This window comes from Elephantulus edwardii, unplaced genomic scaffold (assembly GCF_000299155.1).
Source record: "Elephantulus edwardii isolate Elephantulus edwardi_28Jun2011 unplaced genomic scaffold, EleEdw1.0 scaffold00161, whole genome shotgun sequence".
Classification (NCBI taxonomy): domain Eukaryota; kingdom Metazoa; phylum Chordata; class Mammalia; order Macroscelidea; family Macroscelididae; genus Elephantulus; species Elephantulus edwardii.
Window position 1 is genome coordinate 5543598 of NW_006399911.1, and position 23013 is coordinate 5566610.

Here is a 23013-nt window from a genome sequence, read left to right on the forward strand (position 1 = left end):
CAATGAATGAATGGAATCCCAAAATCTCTGTAGATGTTCATTGAAATGAAAAATAAACAGCCTAAATTTAAAAAAAAAAAAGAGAGAGGCTAAGTGCGGTAAACAAATTACAAATGTGCATGTTATTTACATAAAATTACAGTACAGGTTATTGGAGCCCTTACTGGGTTTTTTAAATTCAGTTGTTAAAGAGTTTTTAAAAATTTCTTTTGAATACTAATCTCTCATTAAATAATATGCTTTGTAAATATTTTCTCCCCAGCCTATCTTATCTATTTTTATTATGGGTTGTTTGTTTTTTTTGTTGTTGTTGTTTTTTAATTTTTTTTATTTTATTAGGAAAAACATATTGAGGGTATAAGGAGGCAAGGGTTGGGGGCAGTTTAATGGTATTTTTTTAAGCATAAAAGTGTTGAATTTTGATGATACCATTTCATCAGTTTTTTCTTTCATGGACTTTGCTGAGAGTGTTTCCTGGAAATCCTTTGACTTACTCCTTCAGAATATTTAAGAATTCTGACTGGCTTCATGTAGTTTACTTGGCCCTGGGTTGAGTATGGCACTAGCATGGGGCTGTATGTTCTAGGAGTGTAGTCTGAGAAAATTTACTGTAAAAACCTGTGGCACTTCCCCTTTCACTTTCACTTACCTGAGGAAAGAGAATCTTTCCTCCTTGTTTAGTGAGTGACCACATCTTTCCTCCTTGACTACTGGCAGAGACCACATCCCTTCCCTGAGCTTCTTAAGTCCTCCTGTCTCACATGGAGCAAGGGTTTCTGCTGCCTAGAATGGCTAGGAGGAAAGTCTAGTCCTCTGTATGCTGGCTTGGCATCCACCTGGGTCTTCTAGAGTAACTAGTTCTACACAGTGTTATTTTAGTGCTGACTGTCCATTTGGGGCTCTTGCAGGGACTATCGTGCCATCCCGGAGCTGGATGTCTATGAGGCCGAGGGATTGGCTCTGGACGATGAGGATGTGGAGGAGTTGACCGCCAGTCAGAGGGAGGCCGCCGAACGGGCCATGAGGCAGCGGGACCGAGAAGCAGGCCGTGGCCTGGGCCGCATGCGTCGTGGGCTGCTGTATGGTAGGTTCCAGAAGGACTGGGGAAGCGTGCAGGGAGGTAGAGAGCAAGCACTGGGACTTCCTCTTGTCCTTTCCCTTCACCAGACAGTGACGAGGAGGATGACGAGCGCCCCGCTCGGAAACGCCGCCTGGTGGAGCAAGCCACAGAGGACGGTGAGGAGGACGAGGAGATGATTGAGAGCATCGAGAATCTGGAGGACCTGAAGGGCCACACTGTGCGAGAGTGGGTGAGCATGGCAGGTCCCCGGCTGGAGATCCATCACCGGTTCAAGAACTTCCTGCGGACCCATGTGGATGGGCATGGCCACAATGTCTTCAAGGAGCGCATCAGCGACATGTGCAAAGGTGTGTGTGACGTGGTACCTAGCCGTGTCCTCCCACGTGAACTCTGTCCATGTAACTGCCGTTTAAATAGAGATGAAAAACAGGCTTGTCTGTAGCCAGACAGGCGCTTGGGGATTGGGGCACAGACTACTGACTTTAAGAGAAAGTCAATGTTACCTGTCTGCACTAGGACCCTCTCTTTGTTCTCCACCAGTATTTCTGATATGTTTAAAGTGAGATATGTTTGTCAGAAAGGAACAATAATAAACTCATTTCTTTATAATAGTTCGTTTGCAAAGGAAGAATGTGAATCTTGGTTCTCATATATTTGACCTAGTTTGCTCCTGTGTTTTCTTCCTGGTTCTTGTAAGCAGTTGGAGTTTGTAGCCCCTGCTGTACAGGGCACTGCATGTTCATCTAATCCTCTGTAATGACTTCATAACCTGCAACATCATTATTTTATGTGGATTAAGTCTCAGAGTATGTCACTTCCCAAGTTCTTAATGTGCCATTGAGTTGGAACTCATAGCTGACCCTTCGGCAGGTTTTTTAGAGATAGTTAATCACAAGAGGAGTTTGCCCATCCTTCCCCCGCAGAACAGCTGGTGGATTAGAACCACATACCTTTGAAATTGCGATGCAGCTTCTTACACTCAGCCAGCAGAGCTCCCCTACATTCCAAATAATGTAGCTAAACATGGTTGACTCTGAAAAAATTAGCTTTTTCAACTCAGATCAAGGGTTTTGGCTAACAGCGCGCATGCCTCACACAGGCATTGTGACAGCAAGCGCCTCCTAAACCCACTGCTAACTCTGTCCTGTCGCTCTTCTAGAGAATCGTGAGAGCCTCGTGGTGAACTATGAGGACCTGGCAGCCAGGGAGCATGTGCTTGCCTACTTCCTGCCAGAGGCACCAGCAGAACTGCTGCAGATCTTTGACGAAGCTGCCCTGGAGGTGGTGTTGGCTATGTACCCCAAGTATGACCGCATTGCCAGCCACATCCATGTCCGCATCTCCCATCTGCCCCTGGTGGAGGAACTGCGGTCTCTGAGGTGAGCCGAGGGTAGATGGAGTGTACCAAAATCCCCTCTAGGAGACTGGGAATAGGGCAGAGGGTGGTCAAGGAAAGCCCTTATCCCAGGATGTGTTGTGGAGTGGGCAGGAGTATACCTGAGGGGTCTGGTTAGTACAGCTCAGGACCTTGTGGTGGAATGTCTTCTTGAGTAGCTGTGGACCCTCAGGACGACAGGGACCAAAGCCACCAGGTGCCCCCCTCACCCTTAACAGACAGCTGCACCTGAATCAGCTGATCCGCACAAGTGGAGTGGTGACTAGCTGCACAGGTGTCCTGCCCCAGCTCAGCCTGGTCAAGTACAACTGCAACAAGTGCAACTTTGTCCTGGGACCATTCTGCCAGTCACAGAACCAGGAAGTGAAGCCAGGCTCCTGTCCTGAGTGTCAATCAGCCGGCCCCTTCGAAGTCAACATGGAAGAGGTGAGTGTGGGTACCTGCCAGCGCCTCTGAGTATGCAGGGCCTGGCCAGCCTCGGAGACTTTGGGAAGACCAGAGGGGCAGTGAAGGGCAGCAAGATGGAAGTGTGTGTTACTTATACCCTGGTAAGAACCAGATCCGTGTAGTGTGATAGCTTGTCCCATGTAGTGTTTTAAAGAGGTTGAGCCAGTGTTTTCAAAATTAGATAGTTTTGCTTAGAATCTCTTGAGATTATGGCTTCTCTTGAAAAATTGAAATTTGGACCCAACTCCTGAGTGATACTTGACATGCCTCTGTGTTATGGTTGACCTCAGCATCCCTTCACCTGGGGCAGTTTATATTAGCATCTCTCATCCTTCTGGGGCTGTGTACCTACCTGCCTGCCTCCTGGGCTTTTAGGGCCCTGAATTTACTACCTTAGACACCAACTGTGCCACACTGGAGGGAGACTTTGCTGTGAGTCTCTCTGTGCTTTTAGACCTTAGGAAGCCACTTGTACCTATGTGCCTGCCTGAGTGCCCTCTTCTGACAAGCAGAGTGCACACTGTGCCTATAGTAGACTTCCCAATCCCTTGCACTGCCAGGTTTGTAGCTACTAACCTCTCATAGCCCTGTACTCCTAAGGGTTGCCAAAGCTGGAGAATTCTGGAGAGGCTATGCTGTGAAATGTCCAAAAGTCAAAGGCAATTCAGAACAAAAAAACTCCTTATATAACAGACCACCCCCAGCTTTTCTCGCCATTCACTTTTGTACTTTGACAGCTTGAACTTTGACTAGTGACAACATTCATGAAAGCATGTAAGTCATGATCATTGGAAGATAGCACCAAGGCTGGACTTTACTGAGCCTGCATCTTGGCCAGTGTCTTTCCTCTTCTCTCCTTTCTTTCACTCAGACTGACCTTCTCTTTCACAAGCCCTTAGTCAATTTTCACTCAATCCCTGTCCCTGTCTCTGCTGTTAGGGAGCCTCAGAGGAGCTTGGAGTGGATTGATTGTTGTAGCTGAGACCTGTTGAGTACTTGCTATGTGCTAAGTGTCCCTGCAGAGAACTGTGAGACTCTGGTGGTAAGCTGTGAAAACATGACACTGTTGACCCCATTTTACTCTCAAAGAGGTGTTTCAGAGTGGAACATGCAGAAGTCACCCTGCAGAAGTGACCAAATAGTTAGAACTGAGACTTTTTTATAATTGTTTTTTTGCTAAATGTTGTGAGTTAATTGTAACTCACAGCAACCCCCATGTGACAGAGTTGTTATGTGCTGCCAAGTCAAAACCAACCCATAGCTGACCCTCCAGTGGGTTTTCAGAGGCAATAAATTACACGAGAGGAGGATATTGCCCATCTTTCTTCCACAGAACATCTGGTAGATTCGAACCTTGAGCCTTCGTGATTACAGTACAGATTCTTACCACTAGGCAAACAGAGCTCCCTGTTAAGAGACATTTTTTTAAGAAACTGTTTTTCTTGTACTGTAGAGTTTACACAGCACTTTAGGTCCACAGTCAATTTCTGCACATGTTGTTCAGTGACATTGGTTATGTTCTTCATAAAGCGTGAACATTCTTTTTATTTCTGGCCCAATTACTCTATTCCCATTAATATAGTTTCTCTACTCTTAAAATCTCATCTTTGCTATAAAATAATGATCGAACATTTGGCATAATTTGGGGGTTTTGTAAAGAAAACAGTGCTTAAGAGTGATATAATTCATTATCTCCTGAGCCAGTCATTTAGGTACAGCGTGACCTCAGGGATTAGTTTCGGTTCAGGGTGTGAAGAGTATCTTGGACAGTCCATAAGTCCTGGCTTTATTGGGTTTTTTATAGGTTGTTTTTCTAGGCATTTGAGGCTCTGTTCTACACTTTTCTTCCATCCTATTAGAGGTCTTCTCTCATGGCTCAGCCTTGAATGGCCAGTACTGGTTGCTCTGGTCTCAGGGCAAATGAAGTCCTAGTTTGTAGAGACTGTCTAATGAACTCTTTGAGTCTGGTTTTCTTCCTCTTGCTCCAGACAATAGTTGGGTGACCATTCACAAGCTTTTAAAATCACAGGCACTACTAAAATAGAGCATAATGTCATGAACGCTATTATACTAGTCAACGAAGATATCCAGAAATTAGTCCCACGAGGTGTTTGGTTAGGTCTGAGAAGTATCTATAAATGTCCCTTCTCCATTAGTTTGCACATTATATTTAGTTGTTGTTGTTGTCCATGTCATTTCATATTTGTTTAGGGCTTTTTTAAAATTTATAGATTCACTTCTTTTGTTCAGCATAATAGGTGGTTAAGCACAGTGGTTAAGGGCTTGGATGCTAACCAGAAGGTTTGCTATTTGAAAATGCAGCTGGCAATCTACTTCCATAAAGGTGGGGTCTTGGAAACCCTATGGGGCAGTTTTCCCCTGACCTACAAGGTTGCTGAGAAAATCGACTTGAATGAGGATGTCTTCTAAGGCCGCTGAGAGTCAGCATTGGCTTGAAGGCATTGTTTTTGTTCCAAGTTCTTCCATGTTCACCTGTTTACAATAAGTTTTGGAAGCATACTTGTTGATTGTACGTATATGCTTCTATTTTGCTTATTTATCCATTGATGGGCACTTAAGTTCTTTGTATTTTTTTATTAATAGTGCTTTGGTAAACAAATTTGCATATGTCTGTGTCACTGCTGTCCCCAAGGATGAACACTTAGGAGTGGTAATGTTAGGCCCTATCGTACTTTAATACCTTATACATGAAGCTGCCCATTGGAAAGGGACATAATGCTTGGAAGATGGAGGGGTCACTGCAGGAGAGGAAAACCCTCAACAGTATGGATTGACACAGTGACGACACAGTGACTTGAGCGATGGGCTGTGGTAGTCAGAGATGAAAAAGGTGACACAGGAAAGGGTTCAGATCGGCTGTTCATATGGTTGATGTGAGTCTTGCTCAACAGCACCTAACAACAACAGCAACAACATGGTAGGGTGCTCTGGTATCCTGGTGGTAAAACTATGCTGCAACCCCAAAGGCTTATAATTTGAACTCACCAACTCCTCTACAGAAGGATGGGAAATCTCCTGTACAGTTTACTGCCTCTCAAAGTTTGGAGTATCATCTGTGTGTCAGTTGTGATTTCACAACACATAATAATAAACATAGCTCTGGGGAGCCCTGGTGACTAAGAGGGAAGGAATTGCACTGCCCGCACCAAAGATAAAATTATTCGAATCTACCAGCTGCTCCATGGGAGAAAGATGGGCAGGCTCCTCTTGTGTGTATTTACTGCTTCTGAAAACCCACTGGAGAGTCAGCAGTGAGTTAGTTTGTGATTTGGTGGTAAACAATGACACCATATTCTGGTGGCCTGGTGGTAAGGAGTTACCCAGTGCCCCAAGGGAGAGAAATGGACAGTCTTCCCATACAGTTTAAAGCCTCTGGAAACCTGCTGAAGGCTCACCTGTGAGTTGGCTCAGACTAGGCACAGGGAGCTCTGGTGGCCTAGTGGGTAGGGAGTTAGTTGAAGTGCTAACCCACAGACAGATGAGAGTTCACCAGCTGCTCCGTGGGAGAAAGATGGGCAGTGCCCTGGCATGTCATTTATAGCCTCTGAAAACCCACTGGAGGGTTACCTTTGAGTCAGTTTTGACTTCACAGCCCACAACAACAGTAATGATAGCTTAAACTCTAGTTTTTCGGAATTGCGGGTCTGTTCGCTTTAATAGCTGTATTGTTTTGCATTCATTCCAGTAATGGATAAGGGTTCCAAATTCTGTATATTCCTCCCAATACTTGTTTTTTTTCTTTTCTTTTGTTTTTAATTGTTGTTATATGTTGTGGAGTCGACTAGGACTCAGCGACCCTCTAGGCATAGTAGCTTTGAGCCCTGCTCTATCCTGAGTTGATCTCACCATCCGACACACCTACCTCGTTACCCCTGTTACTATGTGAGTTCATCTCATCTAGGGTCTTCCTCTCCTGCATGGCCCTTCTGCCCTTCCAAGCATGCTGTTGACCTCCAAAGATTGGTCCCTCCTGGTAATATAACCACACTGTGTGAGATGGAGCCCTTTAAATATCCTCAAAAACTCGGAATTTACTGCCATCAAGTATGGTGATCCCCCATTGGGAGCTGCTCATGGATTAAAAATCCCAAGATACTTGGCCTTTGAATTAGCAGAGCAACTCACTAAGGCCTGCACCCCCAAAGCTCCCCAAAGCCATCCCAGTGGGAATGAAATAGGATCTCCCCCCCCCTCGGGTTTTGATTTGCATTTCTCTGGCTAATAATGTCTCAGAGATTGTCTCCGTTATCTAACTGCTCTAACAGATACCACAAACAGATTACTAGTAGGCTAGAAGTCCAGGTTCAGGAAGACAGCACTGGAGGAAGGCCCTATCTCTGTCACTTGTGGAGTAAAGTCCTTGTTTCTTTTAGGCTGTGTGGGCCCACTGTTTCTTGGACACCATGTGTTCTGGTCTTTCCGATGTCGTGCATGGGGAGCCCAGGCCCAAAAAAGATTCACTTCATTCTTGGCAATTACTTCTTGATGGTACTGCAGCTGCCCTACCTCAACTGTCTTCCCTCTGCTCTTGTCTCGAAATGGCCTAGCGGGAAGGAACTTCACTGCCAACCCAAAGTCACAGTTCGAATCCACAAGCTGTTCCAAGCAGAAAGCCCAGTAGTCTCCTCTGCAAACCTGAGAGAGGGTCAGCTATGAGTCAGTTCAGGCTCTGTGGTACATAACATCAGGATTATAGGAGGTGATTAGGTAGCTGCCACATAATGTTGTTATAGGCATGTGTTTGGGGAAGACATGGTTTAGTCAGAGATAGGCATTTCTTCTCCTCTTTCCTAATTTAGCATCCTTTGTGTTGAGCCCTGGTATTGCACTACTACCCGAAAGACCACACCTCTCCCGGACAGTCCAGATCAACCAGCAGCTCCTCAGGAGAAAGATGGGCAGTCTTTTCTCATAAAGATTGACAGCCTAATCACTTTTCTCATTCCCAAAGGTTTTTCCCCAGTCTGTAGATTGTCTCCTTCACCCTTTCAAAACATTTGTTGAACATAAATACTTTTTTTATGTCACTGCTATACTGCATGTAAAAAAAAAAAATGCAAACCCACTGTCATTGAGTCAGAACCAGCTCATCACTGACCCTCAGGGTGGGTTTTATGTCTGTAGGTCACACAGGAGGAAATTATCCAGGACTTGTAGCACCTGGCTTTGGGTTGGCAGTGCCTCTCCTATTCACTGGGCCGCCAGAACTCCCTGTACTGTGTATCAAAGGGGCTTAATCCATACCTCTCAACCACCTGATATAAACAAGACATTCCAAGGGGATTGGGGCAGAAATGGGGACTCTCTGGTAGGGTCACTACAAGTTAGACTTGACTAGATGACTGTAGCTTTGGTTTGATTGAGGAACTCTGGCCAGGATTCATGACATCATAGAAGTCAGTCCTTTAAAGTTGACAGGGTGCCTGCAGGTGCTTTCTCCTTTTGTGAATTCCTTGCTGCCCATAACCTTCTACAACTTTCTACTTGTCCCATGCAGACCATCTATCAGAACTACCAGCGCATCCGAATTCAAGAGAGTCCAGGCAAGGTGGCGGCTGGCCGGCTGCCCCGCTCCAAGGATGCCATTCTCCTTGCTGATCTAGTGGACAGCTGCAAACCAGGAGACGAGATAGTAAGTGACCATGAGCAGACCAAGAAGGTCTGTGAAGAAGTTGGTATAATTCATTGCCATGGGGAGCTCAGTTCTTGGTCTCCTCCTCTTCCTCATAAATGGATTGGCTGACTCAGGTGTTGGGCTTCAGAATTATTTTTGTTTTGTTTTCTAAGAATTATTCCTCTTGGTGTTCCCAGTGTAAAAACTTGGAACAGGAAAGACTGACGTGACATGGCGGTGGGCTTGAGCTCCCGTCTGTGACCCGGTCACGGACCTCTGGCTGTTCTCTCGTAGGAGCTGACTGGCATCTACCACAACAACTACGACGGCTCCCTCAACACTGCCCATGGCTTCCCTGTCTTTGCTACGGTCATCCTGGCCAACCATGTGGCCAAGAAGGACAATAAAGTGGCTGTAGGAGAACTGACTGACGAGGACGTGAAGATGATCACCAGCCTGTCCAAGGATCAGCAGATCGGGGAGAAGGCAGGTGGAAGTTGAACTATGGCTGCAAAGCTCCTGGGAGGAAGCAAGGGGAACACTTGATAATTTCTAATTCTGTCTGTACAGCAACTTCTATTCCTGCATCTGAGCAGGCTATTCTGTTCCTTTATCTACCCCTTAAGGCATCTTTTCAAAGAAGGTAGCGTAGTTAGACACCTCTCTTGTCAGAGGGTGTTATGCATTAGACAAGTGGGCCATCTAGCCACTGACCTCCTGCTCTGCTTATGCGTCACGGTGGCCCAGACTTCAGAGAACAGAGATCCTCATTCCCATTGGCACTCTCTCCCTTTGATAGATCTTTGCCAGTATTGCACCTTCCATCTATGGCCATGAAGACATCAAGAGAGGTCTGGCACTGGCTCTGTTTGGAGGGGAGCCCAAAAACCCAGGTGAGCAGCAGTGTGCCCCCTGACCTCTGCGGAGATAGTGTTCTGGGTGATGGGCTAGGACTGTTAAAGGATGGGGAGACATTCATGACGAGTCCTCATAGCAGAGAATAACATGCCAGGTGTCCTGGGGATACCGCCGCCACTCTCTGCTCCTGGCGCCACACTGTGCTTCATGATGTGAGTGAATTCTTTGCTCTTTTATTTTTTATTGTAAAAATCTTTTTTATCGGGGAGCTCTGGTGGCCTAGTGGTAAGGAGCTGCAACTACAATCCCAGAGACACACGGTTCAAATCCACCAGATGCTCTGCCAGGGAAGGAGGGACAATCTCCTCCTGTACCAGTCAGATCTGATTTGATGGTACACTCACACACAAAAATAATAAAATAAAAATTTAAAAAAAGAAATAAAATCTTTTTTATCTTTTAAAAATTAAATTTAAGCTGCAAAAATAATAGGTGAATAATGTATTTATAGTAAATCTTCTTTATAAAATAACTTAGCACAGTTGGGACTGAAGTCACCACTGACCACCCTTTCAAACCTCAAGTCCCTCTGTCTGTCTACGCAGTTCCTCCTCTTAGTGGTCACATGTATGTACTGCTAGTCTTTACATGGACACTTAACATATACTTCCACATGTGTCAGTACAGAAAGGCACCTGTTTTCTATGTATTTAACATGCTTGTATTTAAAAGTCAGTATTTTCTGTACATGTACCTAAGTGCTCTCACTCTACATAGCATTTATCCAGCTTACTTTTCTCCATTTAATAATATATCCTTGACATCATATTGTTCCCAGGGCAGTTTGATTCTTTAAATTACTGTTTGACAGTCCATTTAATGTATTTAGCTGTCCTCCTACTTGAAGAACATTTTGTTTGAAAGTTTTCACATTTAGGTGAATGTGTTTCTATATTCTTCATAGTGTACCTCTCTGCAAGTGTCTCTCTGGAATAAGTTCTCAAAGTAGAATTATTGGTCACAAGACATTACATCCCTTTCTGGAAACATTACCCGTTTTTGTTTCTAAGAATACCTCTCACCTCCTTCCTTTCCCTAACCGTCCAATCCTGTCTCCTCCAGGTGGTAAGCACAAGGTCCGAGGTGATATCAATGTGCTGCTGTGTGGAGATCCTGGCACAGCTAAGTCTCAGTTCCTCAAATATATCGAGAAAGTCTCAAGCCGGGCCATCTTCACCACTGGCCAGGGGGCTTCTGCGGTAGGCCTGACGGCATATGTCCAGCGGCATCCTGTTAGCAGGGAGTGGACCTTAGAAGCTGGTGCCTTGGTTCTGGCTGACCGAGGAGTGTGTCTTATCGATGAGTTTGACAAAGTGAGTTTTAGGTCTCCTTGGGAGATGGGGGACTGAGTGAATGAGCTTAGTCCTTTGTGGTGGAGAGTGTCAATTGAGAGTGTTGTGATCATATGAAGACATAGTGATGATGCAAGGATCTTGCTAAGAGAGAATCATTTGACTTTTAAAGATGAATGACCAGGACAGAACCAGCATCCATGAGGCTATGGAGCAACAAAGCATCTCTATTTCAAAGGCTGGTATCGTCACCTCCCTGCAGGCTCGTTGCACCGTCATTGCTGCTGCTAACCCCATAGGTAAACCAGGCACTTTGGGGCAGAGGGACTTGGGGGCTCCTCAGTGGGAGAAGAGCTGCCCCTTCTAGTTACCAGAGGTGGGAACACCTAAGTGCTAATCTGAGAATGGAGTTTGTTGAAAGACTGTTCTCTCTCAAACATTTCTTATCCGAAGGGCGCAGTGGGAATAGGCTCGGGATGCCTTACAATTTTCTTAAAACCACATTCTCAGCACGGTTTTCTTGGAACACGTGGAGGATTTCACTGCGTTTCTAAGCTAAGTCAGTGGTTGCTTAATCACCAGGAGATGATTTCGAGATCTTAAGAGTCAACTATACCTTGTTTTTTTCTTCTGTCTTAAGACTTTTCCAAGTGTTAAGAATTCTGTCTCTCCAAAATAAGTATTGTAAATCATAGCTTCTAACCCTGTGGCTATAATCCCTCTTGGAATAGGTTGTCTTCAGTCATGAAGCAAAGTTAGAGTATCTGTTGAGATAGAAAAGTGATTAAACAAGCTGGAAGCAGAATCCACCAGCTGCTTCTAGAGAGAAATATGCAAAGTCTTGTCCCATGTGATTTACAGTCTCTGAGCTTGCTAAGGGTCAGCTATGAGTTGGTTAACCCTTAACGGCAGTGAGTTTAAGTGTAGAGAGAAGCCTGTCTTGTGAAAATTTCCCAGGAGCCAAAGTTTAGGCAAGACACATCTGTCTTTGAGGAAGTACAGCCAGGGTGCCCCTGAGAGGCACAGATGTGGTACTTCATCTCATATATTCTGAACCTGTTGTCAGGAGGCACTGGTCTTTGGAAAAAGATAGGGTTCTTAGAAATGTATCGAGGGTCAGTGAAAGAGGAGGAACCTCCACAAGATGGATTGATACTGCAGTGGTGGATTTTAGCATGGCAGAAATTGTGAGGCTGGCACAGGATGAGGTTACGAGTTGTAGTCACCTAAGCATTCATTACCTAATACGACAGCCTCCTCAACTAGGAGGAAATGGTTTGTTTGTTAAAGGCATTCACTTACTGCAGCACTCAAAAACGAAGACATTAGGCGCTTGCTAAGGGAAGCAAGCATCTTCTGTCCAAAATGTTTAATAGATGCAAGCTTTGAGTATTCCACATGCCCCTTTTTTCTTCTAATCACCTTATTGTTCGCTTTGGAACCCCTTAGTCTTAGGAAGAACTTCAGAAGGGAAAGTCTACTCTTTGGAATTCTGATGGGAAGGTATCTTTATGTTACAGGAGGGCGCTACGATCCCTCACTCACCTTCTCAGAAAATGTGGACCTTACAGAGCCCATCATCTCACGCTTCGACATCCTGTGTGTGGTGAGAGACGTAGTGGATCCAGTCCAGGTACACAACTCTGGTATCCCTGGGTTCCCCAGCCTTCGATTTAATGCCCTTGCATGAGACTTGAACGGTGTATGATGTTTCTGACATGGGGAAAGGACAGCCAGGCAAAGATCTATTGCCTCTTGCTTTTATTCTTGTTTCCTGCTTAAGTTTCTTCTCCAGCTTAGAAGTTATCTTAGATTTCTTTTGGTCACCAGCACCCTTCCCTGGGTGTCTACTGATTATAATCTTAAGTCCTCTTGTTCCTATTTCCAAATTATTTCGTGAATCTAGCTGTATCTCACTTGTTTTTTAGTACAGCTAAAATTCAGATTTCTCTTAACCTCTTATTGAAGGAATTAGGACACTGTCTAGTTAGAAGCCAAAGCATAAATCTAAGACTTCCCTTTCTCTGTAAAAATTTGCTAGCTTTCCACTGTAGTTAGAGTAGAATCCAAAGTCTCATGGCCCGTGGATGATCTCTTTCTGGCCTGTCTTTCTACCTTCTCTGTAATTACTTTCTGATTCTCTTCCCTTTCTCTGACCTCTGTCTCCCCATGAGCTTTGCCAGATGCTGAGACTTTAAACTTGCTCTTTTCTTTTCCTAGGATGCTCTTCTCCTAGATTGTCACTTGACTATCTTCTCATTCTTGGCTTTCTATGACAACTTAACTAGCAGGTCTCCTGAGTTTGTCTGTCTCATGTATATGTTGCTTCAGTAGGTACATTTTTTTTGTGAGGACTCTGTCTTTTTTACCAGTGTATCTGTAGCACCTAGGAAGTATGGGATCTGTGTGCTCTTGAGAGCGTCAGTCATACTCATGGCACATGCAGCTTCTCAGTTCTTCCATCAAGCCAGGTCACTCTGACAGCCTGACCCTTGCTGCTTTTCTCAGGATGAGATGCTGGCCCGCTTTGTGGTGGGCAGCCATGTCCGACACCACCCCAGCAATAAGGAGGAGGAGGGGCTGAGTGGTGGCAGTGTCCCCGAGCCGGCCATGCCCAACACGTATGGCCTGGAGCCTCTACCGCAGGAGGTCCTGAAGAAGTACATCATCTATGCCAAGGAGAAGGTCCACCCAAAGCTCAACCAGATGGATCAAGACAAAGTAGCCAAGATGTATAGTGACCTGAGGAAAGAATCTATGGTGAGGACCCTCGGGATGCATCCTGGGTAGGATAGGAATGCGGGTATGGACAGAAGCACTAGAGGAGCTTTATTATCTATGCAGTTTGGATTAGTAATTGGTCAGTTAATCCAAAAAGTCTTAAAATAGGCATTTAAAAAAGGGTTGAGTACCTTATTTTTCCATTTGTCTGTCTTGGACCATATGCCTGTTGGTCCATCGATGAAATTCCACAAGGACTTTGCATAAATAAAGAGCACACATGGTCCGGGTTCAGGTCTAATAAATTCTTAGTAGAGTAAGAGTTGAAAGGTAGCTTGCAAGTAATTCAGATGTAGTGTTCTTGTGGATTTGTGTGCCTTTCCTTACCCATCCAGCCGTACATGATCTGACAGCATTCTTTTCTTTCTTGCCTTTTCTCTTTTAAGAGCATTCAACTTAGTTTTCATTGGAACAGTTCTCCCCACGTACATCCTTTCATTTTTGTCATAGTTACGTGAGAATGGCAAAAATAGCTGGCAATAAGTGTAACAAAGAGCAAATATGTACAGGCATAGTAATGGGAGGCCATTAGCGTTGCTGCACACCCTGGGCTCCACCATTATGTTGAGAGTGTTTTATTCTCCTTCTCTCCTACCTGAGAAAGACCTTACGGTGTCCTCATTTTCAGGCAACGGGCAGCATTCCCATTACGGTGCGGCACATTGAGTCCATGATCCGGATGGCAGAGGCCCACGCGCGCATCCACCTGCGGGACTACGTGATAGAGGATGATGTCAACATGGCCATTCGAGTGATGCTGGAGAGCTTCATCGACACGCAGAAGTTCAGTGTCATGCGCAGCATGCGGAAGGTCAGTGTGTGCGAGGCCTGGGGCCTGCCGTCCTGCGAGTGGGCAGAGGGCTCCTGATCTGGCTGCTGTGAGCAGGAGGTGAGGAGCTGTGGTAACTTTGAGGGTGCTGGGAGCGGAGATACTGTTTGACTCTTGCTTTTCTCCACAGACATTTGCTCGCTATCTGTCATTCCGGCGCGATAACAATGAGTTGTTGCTGTTTATATTGAAGCAGTTAGTGGCAGATCAAGTGACATATCAGCGCAACCGCTTTGGGGCCCAGCAGGACACTATAGAAGTGCCTGAAAAAGACTTGGTGGACAAGGTATGGACATGGAATTGAGAGTGAGGACTGGCACCTCGGGAGTGGGCGAGTCACCTCTGGGGACTTGATCCCACGGTAGATAGGGCTCCTTGCTGTGCCGGCCCTGACTGAGGGGTGGGGAAGAGGTGGTTGGGTGGCAGCACTTGCTGGGTCCTTGCAGTGTGCCAAGTGCCTGTGCACGTGTCATTTTGGCATCAGCTACATGAGGTCTGTCCTGTAAATTAGTAGGCCTCATTTCACAAAGGAGCAAATAAGTTGCCGCTAACTAGCAGAGATAAGAATTGAACCCTTGTCTAGTTAGCTGCTCATAACCTTTTCACGTGGCTGCTTTCTCCTGTAAAGTGCAGGTTCTTGGCCGCCATATACAAGGCTCTTTATAAACCAGAGATCATTATTACCATCAGTGCCAACTAACTTGACATTTTTATTCTCTTTTAAGGCACGTCAGATCCACATACACAACCTCTCCGCTTTTTATGACAGTGAACTCTTCAGGATGAACAAGTTCAGCCATGACGTGAAGCGGAAAATGATCCTTCAGCAGTTCTAGGGCCCCGGGCCATTGGAGTATCAGACTGTGCCTTCTGGTTTGGGAAGGCAGAACTGAGCTCTCAGTTCACGCTGTGCTTTCTAAACCTAACACTGCTGAGCCCTTGGACACGTGGTCAGGCTGGGCTTGGAGTTAAGTAACCTGCTTTCATGCACAGACTCCCAGGCTAAGGCTGTGACTTGGAGTCATGGAATTTATTTCTTTTCTCCATTTTTGGCTTCTCTTGCCTTCCAAGGGAGTATGCTTTGCCAGTGTCTCGTTTTCAGCTGCCACTCAGCCTCCTGTCTCCAAGTGCTTTGTCCCTGCTTAGTAGTTTGGATCAATCGTTTGTATTCAGGGTACTCATGATGGAAGCTGACGTCCTTGGGTGAGGCATGTATGTCTCAGGTGGCTGAGCGTATTAGGGGCGTTCTGAGGACGAGAGTTCCAAATCCAGGCTACTTCTCTGCCTTTGACCTGAGTGCAGATTAAAAGTGTTGAGTAGTCTTTTCCCAGACTCTGGAAAGTTTCTGTAAACCACAGAGTGGAGAAAGTGTAGGTGCATACACGAGAGACCACAACCCTGTCAGTCAGTTGCTATCCATTAAGACAGAACTCGTGTTCCCCCATCAGCAGAGGCGTGGAGCTGGAAGTGGGTAATGAGGTTCTCTGACAGCCACGTATGCCACTCATTACTGTGCTCATCTCCTTAATCATTTTTCCATTCTCTTTATTTGTTCCAGTTTTTTTCCTATAGTTTTAATTTTTTAAAAAAGTTTAATAAAATGCAAGTATTCGCATCTGTTGGTCTCAGTTTTATTTTAATACCCTGTTCCAGGCTTCTCTGCACCGCCTTGGAAGAACATTTCTCTCTTCCTTTGGAGGTGGTGCAGGCAAGAGAGCTTTCTTGATTGTGGATCTGGAGAGACTAAACTGACGAGGCTGTCTCGAACTTGGTGTGCACACCTGCCTGTGTGCTATACCAGAGCCCATGGAAGTCACAGGTGGTGGGGTCAGTCTCCCGGGGGAGGAGTGCTGTTAAGGTCACTAACATTGCATCCAGCCTACCTTAATAGTAAGTGACATGAGATGCCTTGACCTTGTTAGACATCTACCATACTGGTGTTAAGTGTTTCTTGTCTGAAATTTAGCTACAATGTCTGCTTACCACTTTTATTTTATTTTGAAGATGAAAGTAAAGACATTTTTATTAGAAAAGATACATCCCAGGGAGTAAGACAGGTGATTTCTCTGAAAGTAAAACTTTTCATTTGGACGATTTCCAAGGTGACTTCCTGTGAAATTTCTGCAGATAATTGATAACTAGTGAAGTCTGACATTAAGAAGCATGGGAATCCCAGGGCACTTGATGATGCTCATGCCGAACCTGTACTTGGATCAGGAGGCTGTTGTGTGAACAGAGCGAGGAAGCACTGCATGGTTTAGAGCTGGGAAGGGAGTGCAATAGCATTGTATTCTCCATACTTACTCAGTCTGTATGCTGAGCAGATTATTCGAGAAGCTGGGCTCTGAGGAGGAGTATGGCATCAGGATTGGAGGGAGACTCATCAATAACTTGCATTATGCAGATGAACACAAATTTGCTGAAAGTGAAGAAGGCTTGAAGCATTTGTTGCAGAACAAGGAATGCAGCTTTTGGTATCAATTACACCTCAATGTCAGGAAAATGATTCTTCCTACTGGACAGATACAGGCAGCATCATGAAAGATGGAGATGAGATTGAAACTGTCATCTTGCTTGGATCCACAATTAACACCCTTGATACAAGCACTCAGGAAATAAGGAGATGCATTGTACTGGGAAAATCCGCAGTTAGGGACCTTTCCAAAGTATTGTGTAGTTAAGACTAAGGTGTGTCTGATTAAGGCCATAGTCTTTCCAATTACTATACCTGTGCATCGAGACCTGGACAGTGAATAAGGATGACAGAAAAAGAATTGATGCCTTTGAGCTGGGATGTTGGAGAAGAGCACTGAACATCCCGTGGACAGCCAAGAGAACGAACAGGTAAGTCTTAAAAGAGGATGCAGCTGGAGTGTTCTTCAGAGGCAAGAATGATGAGGCTTTGCCTCACATACTTTGGACATGTTAGGAGGGACTATTCCTTGGTGAGGAAATGGTGTTGGGAAGGGTGAAAGGTCAGTGAAGGAAAGGAAGATTCAACCAGTAGGATTGATAGGGTGACTGCTGCAGTGGGCTCTTGTGTGTCAGTGTGAGGATAGAACAGGGTTCAGATACTTTGTTCATAAGTCACTATGAGTCTTGCTCAACTTGACAGCACCTAACAACAGTGAAGTCTGACTTTTCACTCAATTCAACGAATGTTATTCATGGCCAGGCCCTGGGAACAACAGATTAACAAAGTAGAGTTGGTTTCTGCCTTTGAAGCCTGAGATAAGTGTTTCAATGGGTGACTTTAGCAAATGAAGAACAAGTACCCCCTACAAGTTGTGCTGGGAAGGGAAGGAAAGGAGCGGTAGGTATTATTATGTGTCGTCGAGTCGATTGTGACTCATAAGCTACCCTATATACAAGAGCCCTAAATGTTGTTCTATCCTGTGCCAACCTAGCCATCTCAAATGCACTTGTTCCCACCACTCTACTCAAAGAATCGATCCATCTCATCAAAGGTTTTCCTTTCCTGCGCCGTCCCTCCACTCTGCCAAACATGATGTCCCTTTCCAAGGACCAGTCCCTCCCTTGCAACATGTCCAAAGTATGTCAGACAAAGCTTCAGAATCTTGACTCCAAGGAGCATTCTGGCTTCACCTCCAGGACAAACCTGTTTGTTCTCCTAGCAGTCCATGGTATATTCAACACTCTTCTCCAGCACCACAGCTCAAAGGCATCAATTCTCTTTCTGTCATCCCTATGCACTGTTCCAACACTCTGATGCATAGCACGTAATTGTGAAGCCCAGATCAGGCACACCTTAGTCTCCAGCCTGACGTCGTTGCTCTTCAGTACTCTTGAAGGTCCCTCACAGCTGACTTTCCCAGTGCAATTCATCTCTTAATTTCCTGGCTGCTGTTACCAAGAATTTTGACTGTGGAGCCAAGTAAAGTAAAACTGTTAACTATCTCAATCTCTCACCATCCACACTGATGCAGCCAATTGGCCCAGTGGTGAGAATCTTTGTTTTCTTGATGTTGAGCTTCAATCCATATAGGAGGCTGCAGTCCTTGACCTTCTGCAGCAAGCACTTCAGGTCCTCAGTTTCAGCAAGCAGGGTTGTGTCATCTGCATAACGCAGGTTGTTGATGACCTTTCCACCAATTTTGATGCCACATTCCTCGTACAGCCCAGCATCTCAGATGATCTGTTCTGCATACAGATTGAAAAGTTATGGAGACAAATAGAATTTAAAGGGTGGAGATGAAACCTGGAGAAGAAGGACTTTTCTGCAAAGAAAGTGGCTGGAGCAGAGTGATGGGAATTGAGATGAGGTGGGAGGTAGGTAATTCAGAGTTTGTAGGCTGTAATAGTGTTTGCCTTTCATCTAACTATAGCATAGGATTCCAGTGAGGGTTGTAAGCAGAAGGGTAACGTTATCCAATACGTGTTACCAGCCATGTAACTACATAAACTGTTGAAAGACATGAAAGGGGAAGTAAAAGGGCTATAGTTGGGTCCTAAAGAACTTTAGGTGGTGTCCATGGAGACAGCAATAGAGGTAGAAATGGATATTTGTTACTGTGCTGAGTCGGAACCAACCCATAAATGACCCTCCCCTGGCTTTTCAGTGACAGTAAATTACGTGGGAGGATATTGCCCATACTTCTCCCGTGGAGCAGCTCGTGGATTTGAACTGTGAGCCTTTGGAGTTTCAGTGCAGCTTCGTACCACTAGGCACCCAAAGCTCCCTGGACAAGATTTAGTGATTAATAAAATATAAGGAAACCCAGCAATAATAGCAAAGTCCAAAAAGGCAGGAAAAAACAAATGCTGGCAAGGATGTGGAGAGATTGGAACTCTTACTGCTGGTGGGAATGTAAAATGGGACAGCCAATATGGAAGGAATCTAGAGCTTTCTCAAAAAGTTAGAAATATCTGTGCCCATAACTGGCATTAGGAAGGCCACAGACTTGATTGTGAACAGGGTGGCGGTGACGGCAGGCTGTGGTGATGTGGACAAGGGCTGTGCTCAGGCCCTGAGAGGTCAGGGTGAGTCGTCATCACTGAGATTGACCCATTAACCATGGATAAGGCCTGGAAGGAGGGCAACCTCTTTGTCACCACCACAGGCTGTATCAATCCCATCCATGGCTGGCACTTTGAACAGATACGGGATGATGCCATTGTGTGTAACATTGGACACTTGGACCAGGAGATGGGCATCAGATGGCTCAACCCTAACGCTGCGGGGGAGGTGAAAAAAAAGCCATGGTACTGACTGAAGAATGGGCACTGCCGCATCCCACTGGTCGAGGGCTGGCTGGTCTGCTGTGCCCTGGGCCACCCCAGCTTTGTGATGAGCAACTCCTTCACCAACCAGGTCCTGGAAGATTGGACTGTGGACCCCATCTGGTCAAGTACACCATTGGGGTCCACTTCCTATCCAAGAAGTTGGATAGGGCAGTGGCTGAAGTCCACCTGGGCAAGCTGAATGTGAAGTCGACTAAGTACCTGGGCATACCCTCTGATGGCCCCTTCAAGGCTGACCACTAACGTTACTGAAAGCCAGGCCTGTCCCTCAGTTTCCAAATGATATGTCTGCTCCTTGCCGTCTAGCGGATGTCCCTGCCCAGGCTCCAAGTCCTTACAAGAACAAATGGCATGAACTGAGCTTCGTTTGTCATTGCACCCTAACCCCCTCCTTATTGACTTGCTGGGGCTGGTCACTCAGCTGTTGGCCACCTCTGTGTCCCTCATACTGGCATGCCTCTGTCAGGGAACACTGAGAAACCGCTCCCAAAGCCCTTATGATGGTAGAGGTGTGAAGGAGACACCTGCAGGGAAGGACTCAAGGGTCTTCGAAGTGTTCCCTCAGCCTGTAGACTGGTAGTGGCAGCAGTGGTCCTCACCTGGCCCTGGGGCCTTTACTTGTGTGCTGCTCGATTCAGAGTCTCCTCAGCCCATGAAAGATGGGAAGGCGCATTCAAAAACAGGGGCAAGGTGAAGCTGTTAAGAGTTCAAATGCTCCTGACCTGACTTAGTGCTGGCCATTCCCATAAGCTGGGCACAGGGAACATTTAGTCCCTAGTTTACAGAGGTTTAAAGAAAACTTGATTAGGGATGGTCAACAGAGAAAGTGACAGCCAGATGTTGAGAGGGACCAGGAAAATATAAAGAAACTATAGCCAAAACTCAAAACAGATTTTTGCACACCCATGTTTATTCACAATAGCTGTGTATTCACAGTAATAAAGAGATGGGAGCAAGCCAAATGGCCATCAATAAATGACTGGAGAGGAAAACGATTATCTGGGAGGCTGGGCTCTGTGAGGAGAAATATGGCATCAGTACTGGAGGAAGATTCATATCTGCGTTATGCAGATGACACAATCCTGCTTGCTGAAACAGGAGGACCTGAAGCACTTGCTGCCGAAGGTCAAGGATTGCAGCCTTCAATATGAATTGAAACTCACTATCAAGGAAACAAAGATTTTCACTGCTGCGGCAATTGGCAGCAACAGAATGGATGGTGAACAGATTGAGGTTGTTCACAGCTTTAGTTTGCTTGGTTCCACAATCAACACACTTGGCACCAGCAGCCAGGAAATGAAAAGACGTATTGCAATGGGTAAGTCTGCTGTCAGAGACCTCTCCAAAAGTACTTAAGAGCAATGATGTCAGTCTGGAGACTAAGGTGTGCCTGATCCAGGCCATGGTCTTTGCAATCACTTGCTATGCATCAGAGAGCTGAACAATGACTAGGGATGACAGAAGGGGAGTTGATGTTTGGAGCTTTAGTGCTGGAGAAGAGTATTTAATATACCATGGACTGCTAAGAGAACAAACAGGTTAATCTTGGAGGTTAAATCAGGCTGGTCCTTGGAGGCAAGGATTCTGACGCTTCTTCTGATGTATTTTGGGCATGTTGCAAGGAGGAACCAGTACTTGAAGAGGGACATCATGCTTGGGAGGGTGGAGGAACAGGGCAGGAGAGGAAGACCCTCTATGAGATGAATTGATTGAGTGACTGGGGTAATGGTTGTAGGTGTGTTGGAGACAGTGAGATTGGCACAGGATAGAGCAGGGTTTAGGGCTCTTGTACAAAGGACTGCTGAGTCGCAGGTGACTCGATGGCACATAACATTCACACGATGAAATCTTACACCGCATTGAAAAACAATGAACTCGTAAAATATTACACAGCAAGCAGCAGCTTGGTCGTCGTCATTGCATCCTCCTTGCCTCATGCAGCTCAGCCCGGTTCAGACATCTGATAAATTAAACAGTCACCACGTTGAGCAAAAAGGCGAAGACCAAGACCACCAAGAAGCGTCCTCAATGTGCAACATCAACATGTTTGCCATATTTGACCAGTCCCAGATTCAGGAGATCAAAGAGGCCTTCAACACGATTGACCAGAACAGAGATAGCTTCATCGACAAGAAGGACTTGCATGATATGCTAACCTCTCTAGGGAAGAAGCCGACGGATGCATACCTGGAAGCCATGATGAACGAGGCTCCAGGGCCCATCAGCTTCACCATGTTCCTTGCAATGTTTGTGGAGAAGCTCATTGGGGCAGATCCAGAGGATGTCATCAGAAATGTTTTTGCCTGCTTTGATGAAGAAGCAACAGGCACCACTCAGAAAGACTGCTGACCCCATGCGGGACTGCTTTACGGATAAGGATGAGAAAGTGGACAAGCTCTACAGAAAAGCTCCAATTGACAAAAGAGGAATTTCAATTACATCGAGTTGACATGCATCCTGAAACATGGAGCAAAAAAACAAGATTGACTGAACAAACTTTAGCTGAAACCTACTAATTATCTTGAGTTTATTCCCAAGACACTCTCCCCCTCTCCCACTTAGAACCTGTGCATGCACGTCGCTTCACAGCTTTGCCTCTTATCCCCTCCCTTGGATTTATTTATTCCAGGCCTTTCTGCCACTAGCATCTGTATAATCAGAATGGGAATGGGGATGAGGATGTAAATTGTATTGAAAAACATTTTATGAATTAAAAACAACAAATGTGAAATCCCAGGAAAATATATCCATATTCTACTTTTCCTGGATTTTTACATTTTTAAAAAAATTTATTTTTATTATTTTATGTGTATATACCGTGAAATCAGATCTGACTGGTACAGAAGGAGATTGACCCTCCTTCTCCAGCAGAGCGTTTGTTGGACTTGAACCGCTTACCTCTGGGATTGCAGTGCAGCTTCTTGCCACTAGGCCACCAGAGCTCCAGATTTTTACATTTTTATATAATAAAAATGCTATTTTGAAGTAAAACAAACCAAACCAAACTCATTACACAGCATGAGGAAGCCTGGAGAATATTATGCTGAGTGAAATATCTCATCCACAAAAAGACAAATATTGCATACCACCACTATTATAAAAATGCAATAGAGACGAGGTTGAGGAGAGATTGGAAAAAGAATGGATAGACAGTGAATGCTACATTAGAAAAGATGAAAGGAAGAACTGTCCAAAAGGACAATATGATTAGGCTTTACATGTATGACAACAATCTGGAACTAGGAGAGCTTTAGGGGCAAGGAGGAAGAAAATGTTTAACCAGAAAAAAAAAATTTAAACCACAAGATAAAGGTAAATAATCCAATTGAAAAATGGACACAGGATATGAACAGACTCTTCACCAAAGAAGAC

At 45.3% G+C, this 23013-nt stretch overlaps 1 protein-coding gene and 2 pseudogenes across 1 annotated transcript in view; all 3 read left to right on the plus strand.

The window, feature by feature from the left end:
* MCM2 (minichromosome maintenance complex component 2) overlaps nucleotides 1–15215 on the plus strand; it is a 17984-nt gene extending 2769 nt beyond the window's left edge. The window contains exons 4-17 of the mRNA XM_006895204.1: nucleotides 909–1084; nucleotides 1168–1428; nucleotides 2241–2460; nucleotides 2696–2903; nucleotides 8443–8577; nucleotides 8854–9045; nucleotides 9359–9452; nucleotides 10540–10790; nucleotides 10942–11068; nucleotides 12290–12402; nucleotides 13278–13529; nucleotides 14179–14361; nucleotides 14510–14665; nucleotides 15105–15215. Coding sequence (XP_006895266.1) covers nucleotides 909–1084; nucleotides 1168–1428; nucleotides 2241–2460; nucleotides 2696–2903; nucleotides 8443–8577; nucleotides 8854–9045; nucleotides 9359–9452; nucleotides 10540–10790; nucleotides 10942–11068; nucleotides 12290–12402; nucleotides 13278–13529; nucleotides 14179–14361; nucleotides 14510–14665; nucleotides 15105–15215 — 2479 coding nt within the window. The remainder of the gene's footprint in view (nucleotides 1–908; nucleotides 1085–1167; nucleotides 1429–2240; nucleotides 2461–2695; nucleotides 2904–8442; nucleotides 8578–8853; nucleotides 9046–9358; nucleotides 9453–10539; nucleotides 10791–10941; nucleotides 11069–12289; nucleotides 12403–13277; nucleotides 13530–14178; nucleotides 14362–14509; nucleotides 14666–15104) is intronic.
* A 3442-nt stretch (nucleotides 15216–18657) lies between these two features.
* Nucleotides 18658–19884, plus strand: LOC102849946 (annotated as a pseudogene).
* A 416-nt stretch (nucleotides 19885–20300) lies between these two features.
* Nucleotides 20301–22128, plus strand: LOC102850364 (annotated as a pseudogene).
* Nucleotides 22129–23013: the final 885 nt, after the last annotated feature.